At 38.5% G+C, this 12223-nt stretch overlaps 1 protein-coding gene across 1 annotated transcript in view; it reads right to left on the minus strand.

Moving 5' to 3' along the window:
* APBB1IP (amyloid beta precursor protein binding family B member 1 interacting protein) overlaps window positions 1-12223 on the minus strand; it is a 66212-nt gene that overhangs the window by 33201 nt on the left and 20788 nt on the right. The window contains exons 4-7 of the mRNA XM_035545531.2: window positions 10737-11026; window positions 6065-6142; window positions 4664-4823; window positions 892-1013 (exon numbers count right to left, since the gene is read on the minus strand). Of these exons, the coding sequence (XP_035401424.1) occupies window positions 892-1013; window positions 4664-4823; window positions 6065-6142; window positions 10737-11026 (650 nt within the window). The remainder of the gene's footprint in view (window positions 1-891; window positions 1014-4663; window positions 4824-6064; window positions 6143-10736; window positions 11027-12223) is intronic.

A 12223-nucleotide genomic window follows, 5' to 3' on the forward strand; every position in this document is an offset into this window, starting at 1 on the left:
ACATCTTGAGCCATCATGTATGTTTTACTTCCAAACTTGGCTTTGCTGTTTCATATTAAAAGTCAACATTAGACCACGTACACTGCAGGGTAAGTTTTCTTTCCCTGACTGTGGATACTTGTTATGTCGATGAAGGAAATTTCCTCTCCGCAGGTTTTATTTGAAACACTGGCTCATTCTAAAAAATACTTTCTAAGAATATATTTGACTCATTTTTTCAGCAATGCTGAATTGCTCATTTTTCTCTTGCTGCCCTCAGGATCAATGAGCTAACAGGCAAGGGGAAAAGACCTAGTGCTCCAGAATCCATTACTTGTATGTGGTAAGGTATTTGTAAACATGGTTTCAACCACATAGTACAAGAAAGAAATGATTTGTGAATACACCTATGTGAGATAATTTAATGCAGCTCAGTGTACAGATCCTCTTTTTACAAAGTTAGTATACACAGAAGGTTACTGTTTACCCAGTTCCTCTTCCCAGTCTAAATGAAATACAGATAAACTTTTAGTACTCAGCATACTCTTTATGAGGTTTCACATACAACTGACAAAAACCGGACCTTCAAGAAAGTATTGATTTTCATCAGTAGGAATGGTGAAACTGTAGTAAAGACAAAGGCCAGGTTTTTACAGCTCTGTGATCTCAACAGCTTGTATCAGAGAATTACACATCTCATTTTATACCACTGCAGATACGATTTTACAATAGTATCAGCAAAGAACAGAAAGCACTGGTTTTCAAATCCTTGCATTTAACATTTTTTTTTTTTCGGAAAACACAAGGTTAGCTTTCTCTAATTTAGAACTGACAGAGCTGAAAGCAAATCAAAAATGTAATAAACAGTGCACCGATAAAATGACATCATTATCAACTACCACGTCAGCTTACCTGGGGATTTTTAAATAAAGCATATTTTTCAGGTTTTTCCAAAAATAGAATCTTATTCTCAGTGTCTCGAGTCCAGTCTGATAACACTTCAACAACATTTTCATGGTCTTCAAAAAACCTTTCTGGTGAGACAAAAAAGGTAGCTTAAGACACACAAACTCTCCCCTCTCCTAAGGCTGCAGAAATTCCTGTGTCAGAATGTAATCATTATCTGATGTTCATTCAGAATTGCAGAGCCCAGCACTCTTTTCCATTGCACAGAAGGGAGTAAAACCACATGAAAATAGCGTCACATGGAAGTTCAAATCAGTTACAGAAGATGCCTTATGTAGCTCAGGCACACCCTTAGAGTCTTCCTGCATCTCGGTGCTGTTGACCAAAGGCTGGAACCAGTGACCAACTAGGAGTGGATGGTAACACCCATGTTTCTCAATGCCCTTCTTGTTTTGTTCGCTTTTATTTTTTATGGTTTGCAGTATCACTGGGGATATATTCTCGCTTTGACTACTGAATTGGGAAAAAATATTAAAAAAAAAAAAAACATTTTCTTGTCATTTCACTTAATGAAACAACTGAAAAACTACTTTGTCAGCAGGAAGAATTCTATGCACTGAAAATAAAATGTTCAGTTTCAGGCAAATTTTTGAAAATGGCAAAACAAAGGAAATAGAAAGAATATGAACTGATGTGAAAATCTACTGTTTCACTCAACATCTAAGCAGTTAAACTCACCAGAGAGGTGGGAGACCTACTGTCAGCTCTCTTCCTTCCTAATCTGATCTGAACCCAGAACCTCCACCCAGAAAAGCCACCAAGTTATTCTGAGGTTAGGTAACTTTTGATCTCTCCTTCTGGGGTTTCACTCATATAAAGCAGCTGAACAGACACATAAATCCCCTTTAGAAGGAAAAGGAATTCAGCATAATTTGACAGATAATTTTGGAAGGACCCAAACTGCAGTTTTCTACAAATTTAGCATCTGGGTGAGGAATTCAACCAGCTCTGATTTTCAAGTTTGAGTTCCCTCAGAACAGCTGTACCCCAAATTCAGTGGTCTTCAATGATCACATTTTTCAATGGCCTAGATTGGCCTCGTGTAAGAAGAGATAATAACATATATGTTATATATTTTCTCTAGCACTTCTCATTACTTCAAAGGGACCAGGATGCCCCATCAAAACTAAATTCTGTGAATTAAAATATCACAAACTAAGATTACTTTCAAGGACAGTTCACAATTACGCATTGGTATTTAACACACAAGCAACACGATACTTTCCATTTAGCAACTGCTATTTCTGCAATGCACTGGAAGTACAAAACCCAAGTCCTCTTTTGAAACATTGTCTTATAGTCCAGGATAACTGTAAAATAATTATCAGGTCATAACAGAAAACCTACTCATCTACCATGATTACACTGGGAGTCAAATTATGTATCAAAGAAAGGTGAGTAGGAAGAGCAAGGTGGAAGGAAAGGGTGATTTCATTATTTCATCATTTGTTCTTTAACACTAATTTTTGCCACACACATTTTTGTTTGCTGATTTTCAGTCCCATATTTTTCTTAGATAAAAGGTATCCTTAGGAGTTTTTTTTTTTTAAATAATTAACTGTACAAAGGAATGTCAAATCTGGATGTATATTATAAGACAGTACTCTTTATTGCAAAATACATACTGGTATGTACAGCCCAGTGTCATACCACTACTGAAATTATTTGTGATATTAACATGCAATTAATATAAGAGTGTAGTAGTTTACTTGCAATGATTGTATAAGATACTCTGTCTTCTGATATAAAACTAGCTTGGACTTTCTGGAATATCAGTTCAGACTGAAATATTTGTTGCTGAGATTTGCTTCTTAAAGTGATTTTATTCTCTTGAATTCTAACACGGAAAGCAAGCAGGAAGAAAAAGGGAGAGAGTGCCTGTATCCTAAGCATGCTGATAGTAATAGAACTATTTAGAACTGTCAAGAAATAATCTGACAAGAATTAAGAATAATTAACATTGTTACAATTCTGAACAAAACAAACTGCATGTTGCTGTGCACTGGAAGCAGACAAAAGAACACGTACCCTTGCATCCATATCAAAATTCCCTTCTGCAAACAAAAAAGCTCCATCCCCAGCTCATTTGGACCTGGTGAGAGGCCTCTGCATCAGGAATTCACAGACTTTTCTTCCTGAAACAACTAGTGATTTACTTCCTTTTCTACCCTTCTGTCCTCGCTTCTAAAACAGTTTTTACTCATTATGACAACAATTCTTTACTATATTAATACAGTGCAAAGCACCCAGATTTAGTTGGGACTAAAGTAACACAACTGATTTTTACTTAAAAAAAAAATAATCCATTAACTCCAATATTTGTAAAACATGCTCTCCCTGATACCTCTGGTTTTAATTGTGTGATGGTGAATTAACAAATGTCCATTCAGAAAAGAAGAAACCCAAGAACATTCTTTTGAATATCCATAATGTATGTAAAATAATGTATGTATAATAATGTATATATCAAGATATATGCTGTCATCCTAACACTCAGACATGATTGTCCAAGTTACACCAGACCAGAGGAAGCAACTTTAAAAGACGAGAAAACACTCTAAAACTATTCAAAGTGACATTTGTGACATCTCTAGGGTCTAATGACAATTCCAGTCCTTCCTTAGTTAAGATAAGCTGGTACAAAAGAATGTGGCAATATTGCTTCATGTATCATCTTAATGGAGTAGAAAGAACAGACTGGCAGTTACTGTCTCCGCTGCTCTTACAAGCAGATGAGTATCTCCTTTGCTTATGAGCAGTCAGGCTTTTTCCAGCTATTTTTACATTTCTTTGTTTTAGTTTAGCAGGATGATTACTCCTGGGGCTCTTTTTAAGTGCAATATTGGTATTTAACTTTGTGCATTTTTGCATTCCTGTTTGGTGTCTGTAAACTGAGAATGCTAAAGATTGTTTGAAAATTTCCAGTTTCTGTAGGTCAAATGCTACCCTGGAAGAAAGTTGTGGCAATTTTCTTCTTGTGCTGTAAATACCTTTGCAGCCTGGACAATAAAAAGATTATGAATTAACTCATAATGAGAGAATACTCTGTCCTTAATTAAGCCTTGAAGTCTTTTTGAAACAAAACTTATTAAGTTGCAACTAAAAATGCACAAGTTTTGCACAGCTATTTCCTAGGGACCTGGAGGCCTGGGTAGTTGCTTCCTAAGCCATATGGTACCACCAGCAGAGCTGCAGACCAGTTGAAGAGAAATATCCTGTTCTCAACTTTGTTAAGAAAACCACCACCACAAGTGAAACACATTACAAAAGACTGAAATGCTTCTCAGACAGTCTTGTTTAATCACTGCATTTGTTTGGCTGGTATGTAACAGCCTGCTGACAGCACTTCAGCACTGCATCCTCTCTTCAAAGAGGAAAACTGAGTACTTTTATGTTTGGGTCTGTCAGTGCCTTGGCAAATATAATAAAATTCACGTGGCCCTTTCACATTGTATAAAACTGAAAAATGGAAATGGTGGTGAGCAAGGTGCCTACTGAAGCTTGCACCACTGACAAATGGAAGCCTTGATTCCACAGCAAGAATGACCCAAGTACATTCCTGCAGCATCCCTCAGCTTCTAGACTGGGATGTTTAATGCCACTGGACGCGTGGACAGGAGAAATGATATTAAGTGTGTTTCAAGACTACTAATAATGTAGAATGCACTGTATCTATTTGTTATACACCCCAAAATGTCCCTGCTGCTAGGCCACTTACCAATTTGCAGCTCTGGGTACATTTCATATAGACACCAGTCCACGTTGCAGTCACAATGAGTTTTCTCAAAGAGATTGTCCAAAACATCCCGTGTAACCTGACGCTCATCCACCATTAGCGACTTTGTGCTGTTATCATACATGTGCACCTTCACAACAAGCTGAGGACAGAGTCACAGAAGAGTCAGTTAATTTCAGAAGCAAGTAAAGGGCTAACCTGAATCTGTTAACGCAGATAAGAAAAATTAAGGCTGGACGTTATTACTGATTCAAAGGCACCCTGTCCCACAGTAAGCTGAGGGAGTAAAATATACTGGAGGCTTTGACATTACATTGCCACCAAAATAAAGACCTTTTCTCAGAAGAGGAATTTGAGCTTTATCCTGTACGTTATTTCAGGAAAGGTGAAAATCCTATGGAGAAAAAGCAGAAGCTAATCTCTTCTCTAAATCTACTAGATATCCAATCAAGGAAAATGCTTGATAGGGAAACCAATACAAAAAGACAGTACCCTAAATGCAGGTTAGAAATATGGAAAGATGTAGTTTAGTTTTAAATGAGAAAAAGAATGGAGGTAACTTGCCATGCCAGACTAACCTGAAATCGATAATAAGCAAATAGATGAGTTACTTACGTTGACCAAATAAACCAGAAAGACACTCATTATTCCTTCATATTGTGAACTATTTGTTAAATGAGAAATTGTGTGCACCTTTTCAAAGATGAGCAACACCAGAAAATGCCAAAGTAAAATATTATAAAGAATTGCAAATATATTATAAGGAAAGTACTTACATCCATTTTCTAAGTTACTGAACATCTGTAGCTTCTGTTGAGCTCAGCTGCAATGACAACTTGGGATGAGTGGGCATATTTACATGACATGCCGCAGCACTGTTCAGACACAGGCTGGAAGCCTCCTATCTTACTGGTGTAAAATTTCTTTTTTTATCTTTGTACATTATTGCACTGCCATGAAAGGATTTACCAAGAAGACCCTCACTAATTCAATCGGGATTAGCTAAATCTGTATCCACTCTAGAAGTAAAATAGAATACTTCTGGAATCAGCACAGCACAAGTAAGCGACGTTTTTACATATCTTCCACATTCTCTAAATCAATCTGTCTGGACAGTGGGCTTTGCCCCAACACTGGGGGAAGAGAGGGAGAAAGGTAGAACCTTCTTGGTCCTTTTAGAAATAAGTCCCTCAGAGGTAACGTTCTCATAGAGACTCCCGTACTGGCAGATGGCAAGACAGCTCCACAGAATATGTTTTGATGTCTCAAGTTAAAGACAAAATATGAAAAAGCTTAATGGTTTTAGTAAGAACTTTATTATTGAGAATAACAAAAACAGACTTGATAGCTCTTATGGTAACATTTCAATATTTTAAGGCTCACCTTTTTAACTTTGGCTTCCTTCAGTTTCTCCAATGCAAGTTTAATTTTGTCAGCTTTAGCCTGTGCCTCTCGTTCTTCCTGTAAAGACACAAGATATTTGGTGTACTTAAGCAAGGCCAGCAATTTGCATTCACTTGAAAAGAGTTATTTCTTGTTATTTATATCCAGAACATAAGGATTGCCATGGGAAACTTCATAGGTACAGGGAATCCCCAGCTTTCCTTGAGCTAAGGTCCTCTCAACAAAGCTTTGAGTTACAAGTGCAGTGTTTCCTTCTGTTTTGTAGGCATAAAGCTCCTACATGATCAAGTGATACAGGAATGCTTGAAAACTGGGCTCTTCCGTGTCTTGACTGACTTCTCACTGCACTAAACATCTTTTGTTTTATGACTGTTTCCCCTCGATACTAGCAACCCATAGGACGTCAAAAATACGAGGTGAAATGAAACCTTCTCGTTCAGGTTGCACAAGTGTGGTTGCTGTTGTCAAATCCTCCACAATGAAAGCCAGGCAATCAATTCACAAATGTCTTTTTTCCTCTTCAGGTATGGATTTGCATTGCTACAGCTCAGACATGCTGAACTTCAAGAATCCAAAAATAGTTTCTGTGGTTGAACAGAAACTGCTGGATAGAAATGGCTTCCACAATAAGGCTGGCTGTTCTACAGAGGGAAGTGCACACAGCCTCTCAGACTGTGGTCTTTGTCTTACCATCTCAAAACACTTCTCTGAAAGAAGCAGGAAAAGCATCTTAACTAAAGTGGTTGAGTGTCCTGCAGGCAGACTTTCTGTTGAAAAGTTTAGGCAGCTATAACTCAGGCTTCACCTCCATGTGACCTACGTTGACCAGAGTTCACACATTGTACAAATCTGTGCAGCAAACCTCTCTCCTGACAGTTGTCACGTTGTCACAACCTTTGTCTTTCTCAATGTAGAAAAAGGAAATGATACAAAGTAAATAAGCTATCAGATACAAAATTTTAGCACTGTTAAAGAAATACTGGTTAAAAAATTCCTTCTCCCACTACAATATAATCACCACATTTTCTGTATCTTTAAATAGAAACACACAAAAGTCATCCAGATAATGTCACAGAAAATGTAGAAACTTTATTTAGCTTAAGGACAGTTTTAAAAATAAATGTCAGAGTTAATGGAAACATGAGACAGCTCTATGCTTCCTTGAAAGAAATGTTGTACCTTTTAATTTTGGCAGAGTTAAAGGTTAGAGAATAGAGTCTTAGTATCACAGATGAAATGGGAATAATGAAATTGTGCTTATTTGACTATAGAAAAAAGGAAGTATTAAACTAAATGTCAGCTTTGATTTGCTCAGGAATCACCTATCAAGAACCCTGGCTAACGGGTGTGGATTTTGATGAAAGAAAAGACATTCCACTTACAGCTGCAATTCATCCTACTGTGCAGAAATGCAATTTCTAAGCAAGTATTCACTAACAAAGACAGGATATAATGTGAAATCAGTTCTTTCCATATGTATCTTAAATGGTTATTACCTCCATCACTCACACTGTAACTCATGTAATAGCCCTATAGGTAATTTTCTGTATGGACAGCAAGCCATACCTTGCAGATGCCATCAGTATTTGAATACAACCTGTACCAGAAAATGAAGTGAGGGCTGTGGGAGACAGCAGAATCAGTGCCTAATGAGGAAATTAACTACTGCAGACAGATTCTTTAGAAATGCCTCTGCCTCCTGTTCCCACCCTTCTCTGCCCTCTCCCTGTATCTGGAAAGAGACCAGGAAAAACTACTAGAGATTTAACTCAGCACGCAACCTCAAAGGAGCACTTTAACTGACGGAGACAGAGGTGATTTCTGGCTACATTTTTGAATTTAGAATTCCTGTTGTGTTTAGCAAGTATACCCTCTTTTTGCTGAATAAATCTTGTTTGACCCTCAGGTAACAAAGGATGCCAGTTAACAGAGAATTAGTCTCAGCAGGGCTACCTGAGACCTGACTCCATAGAAGTAGAGCTCAGTACAAGATGCAAGGGAAGGAACTGTACCAAAATGTTGACTTCAGTGAGCTTGAGATCACAGCATCATAAAAGCAGCGGTTGGAAGAGAGCTCTGGAGGTCTGGAGTCTGGCTCCCTGCCCAGAGCAGGACTGTCACAAACACCAGATCAGGTCAGCTATGGCTTTGCCAGACAAAGTTGGCAAAAATTCCAGAGAAAGAGAATCTGTGACCTCTCTGGGCAACCTATTCCAGTGCTACACCAGATCCTGAAACGAAAAAGGTTTTCCTAATGTCCTGTCTGAAGTTATCAACCAACAAAACAACTGTTACCCCTTGTTATACAATCTATCACTACAGTGGAAGAGTTTCATATATTTTAGGTTGTCACTTAACCACCCTGTAGCCTCCTCTGTCAGACTAAACAAGCCCAGCTCCACCCCTCTGCTCTAGCCCTCATCACTCCATGCCCACCATCCCAGCAGTCTCTCTGCTGGAGATGCCCCCCTCAGAATGGGATGCAATATTCCAGGTGTGGCTTCACACCAGTGCCAAGAAAAACGAATAATGACTCCCTCAATATGCTGGCCATGCTCCTCTCACCACAGCTTGGTTTCCATATTCAGTGTGGCAGCCACAAGAACCACAGTTCTATGTGGCAGCCAAAAGAACACCAGCTCCTTTTCAACTGGACCTCAGCCTGCCACCTACCAACCTGTACAAACACACAGGGTTATTCCGCCCCTAGGTGCAGAGCCTTGTACCTTGCTGACCTTCTGAGGGCTTTGCTGGGCCAGTCTTCATGTTTTTCAAGGTGTCTCTGCACTGAAGCTCTGCTATTCATCCTGCCAGTCAGTTTGCTTAATTAAAAGTATCTTCAGCACATCTGCAGGCAATGCTTCACATCGTCATTCAGGTCGCAGACGAAAATATTAAACAACATGAGCCCTAATGTTGACCCCACTTATTAGCAGCCACCAAAACATTGATTATTACCCCAGGAGTCTGTCAGTTTAGCCACTCTTCAGATCACCTAACCACCTACCCTTCCAGACCACACCTCCTCAGCTTCCAAATCAGACTATTTAGAAACTTGATACTTCCTTAAAGGTCACCGGTGTAAACCAAGATGCGGATATGTTCATAGGTCAATCGAAAGAGCTTATCTTACAGCATCTCTTCTGTACCAATTATACCAGTTAAATAAAAAAAAAAACCTGCAGCTTCTGAAAGAGTCTAGCTGTTTTTACAAACTTTGATTTTCCCTTAAGATAGGAAGTTAACTATTATCTTTGAAATACGGAGAAATGGTGAAGTTCCTCCCACATGTTTACAGCTTTCACTCTTCAGACAGAGCACTGAAAGGTCCTATACACCAAATGAAGCTTTATCCAGTGAACTATTTTTGTATGATCAGAAAGGTCCTCTTCCTAACAAAATTTTGGTTCCTTTTGCTAAATATGTTTGCTGTATGATGCTGAACACAGAGGCAGCAGTGATGTTGAGGTGATTCATAATCAGTTTGTGTGGGCTTTTAAACTGCAATGAAGTGTCTATGGTTTTAGGTAAAACTGACCAGTACAGTTCTACGTTGGGCAGACAGAGCTCTTTTCACCTTCCCTAAAAATTTTTCCATTCTGTAAATGTCAATAACTCCTCTCCATCATAGTCACTATGTACATTAATACTCAAAGCGACACTTGTAGATTTTTCAGGATTTCAGATTCATATTTTTTCGACTGCGTCACTCTTCTAACAAACACACTCTCCCCACAGGGCTGACAAGGCAGAATTCGTCTTACATTACCTCCCTCTCCACAACCTCACATTAAAGAGCTGAACTTCCCATGCTCCTGCTAGACATACCACGCTTGACTTCAGTTCTTAAATCAGATTTGCAAGAAACACAAACATGGAGGAGGTGGCGATAACTGATTTTTTACTGTACCAGTAAGTCAATTGTTTATAAATAGTACCTACTTATAATTTTGGCAACTGCTAAGCAAAGAGCTTTCATCCCGTACTGCAGATGGTCTTCAATACTTCCCTTCAACAACAAGATCAAGAAAGGCAGAGTGATTCTGCACTGTGATCAGAAGAGAAGTACTTCTCGTGCTCAGCCTTTCACCCGTTCTCCAAGAAAACGCTAAGTTTTGCAAAACTGAACAGCTTTTCCTATTTATTCCTATTCCTTTTCCTGCAGGAAATCATTTAGGCCAGAGATGGATGTGGGAAACATCCACAGAACTTCCTCATCAGTAGCAGTAGCATAGACTGAAAATAACAAAATGGCATCTTCACAAAATGGTGGGATATTTGGCCATGCTTTGCACAGATGCCAAAGCCAAACTCTCTATAAGAAGGCACTAATTGATCAGCACTTATTAAAAAAAATTAGTAACAAGTCTTCCATTATAGTAAACCATTTCCAGTGATGAATGCCTGACTTGGGCTGTCAAAATGGCAATTAGAAAGGCAAAGGGATGAGCAACAGGTCAAGGAATTGGTAGAAACTGCCAAAGCCACAATAACAGAAAACTATCAGTCCACCATTCGTAAGTGTTTCAACACTGCAGAACCTGCCCAAGATGTTTCTACTCTAGATATCCTCATTGTTCCTATGCCAAACACCACCTGTAAAACTACATGAGCTACTGAACTCTTAGAATGAGATTCCACACAGACTTACCTGGCTGAGTGGCTCTGGAGGAGGCGGCGGCGGTGGTGGTGGAAGGTCTAAATCAGGGACTGGAGGTGGAGGAGGCAAGTCATCCCCAAACCGTCCCGTAATGGTAACATAGGGACTTGATTTACTATAAATGTCACTATCCAAGCCTGTTGAAGGTTGAGCGACCACACTTTGCTGGTTGCCAGAAGTTTTCTGGGCTTGTAAAGTTCTCTGTTCAACTTCATTTATGTCTGCTACAAGATCAGCCATTAAAGCATCCAGGTCTTTGTCTTCTAGAGCACTTAGGGATTCTGTAAAGAAGATCAAAAAATGTGTCAAAGCGAATGGAATGAAAAAGTCTGTTTCCAGCTCACTGAAGATTAATTGCACTAATGGTTACTGTACGATATAAAGATGATAGGAAAGGGAACAAATTTTGAAATGTGTTCAAGAAAAAAAGCATGTTTTAGGAATAGTCATTAATCTGGTCATACTGAAGTTTATAGTACAAGGAACTCTACAAATACAAATTAAACAGGACAGGAAGCTTCACTTTCAGTGATATGGTCTCAGGCCTATATGATGTTAGGAAATCTGGCCCTGATCCAGTAAAGTTCATGGGCATATGCTTAGTGATATGGATGCATGAAATTCCAGTAGCTCCCATTAGGCTATTTATTCATCTAAACTTAAGCTATATACATGAATGCTCAGCAAGTTTTTGGTATAATATACAGCCAACTACGTAACTGATGTCTGGATCAAGAATATTTTAATATATTAGTACTGTTCTACAGATCTAAAATTAACATGAAGCAGAAATCAGAATTGGAGAGTTCTAAAATACAGGCAACTGTATGGTATCGTTTGCAGCACATCAGTAATTGCGTGATCAACCTCTGTGACATACCTCATGTAATATGCAGGGTTTTGAGGATCCTTTAAGCAAAAGAACAGACAAGACAGTCTTTTTCAAAAGAATTTTATCAACCAGATATAAATATTGTCAGAGTATAAAGCAAAATCTTATACTGTATTTTGGAACTGATATGCAATTTCTTCTTGGGTTGTTTGAACTGGACACGCTGTAAGAGATCCAGTGTAACAACATCCTGTAGGATGATTTAGTTTTCTAGAAGAGAAGTGTTCTTTAAGAACCACTGCATTCAGTGGTTTAAATCTCTTTGAAGAGTCTAGTTCAAGAAAGCTTTTCCAATTTGTGATTCTTTTAAGTGGAATTTTGGAAGGAGTTAGAGAGCCGTGAACTACATATTAAAAAATTATAATATAGTCCAACAAAAAATTCATCATTCAATGGACTAAGTGAGTATGTCACTAGACTATCTCAGTTTCCTCTGCTTTACCTCTTATGCTAACAGTATATTTTCATAAGCTTTTATTTTCAGCTGACTTATGATCCCTTCAATTTACATACCTCTAACCACCTTGCTGGTAAGAGGCATTAGGTAGCTTAATGGCGAATTCATTCTGGGACAAAAACACTGGTT

The sequence above is a fragment of the Cygnus atratus genome, chromosome 2 (assembly GCF_013377495.2).
Source record: "Cygnus atratus isolate AKBS03 ecotype Queensland, Australia chromosome 2, CAtr_DNAZoo_HiC_assembly, whole genome shotgun sequence".
NCBI lineage: Eukaryota > Metazoa > Chordata > Aves > Anseriformes > Anatidae > Cygnus > Cygnus atratus.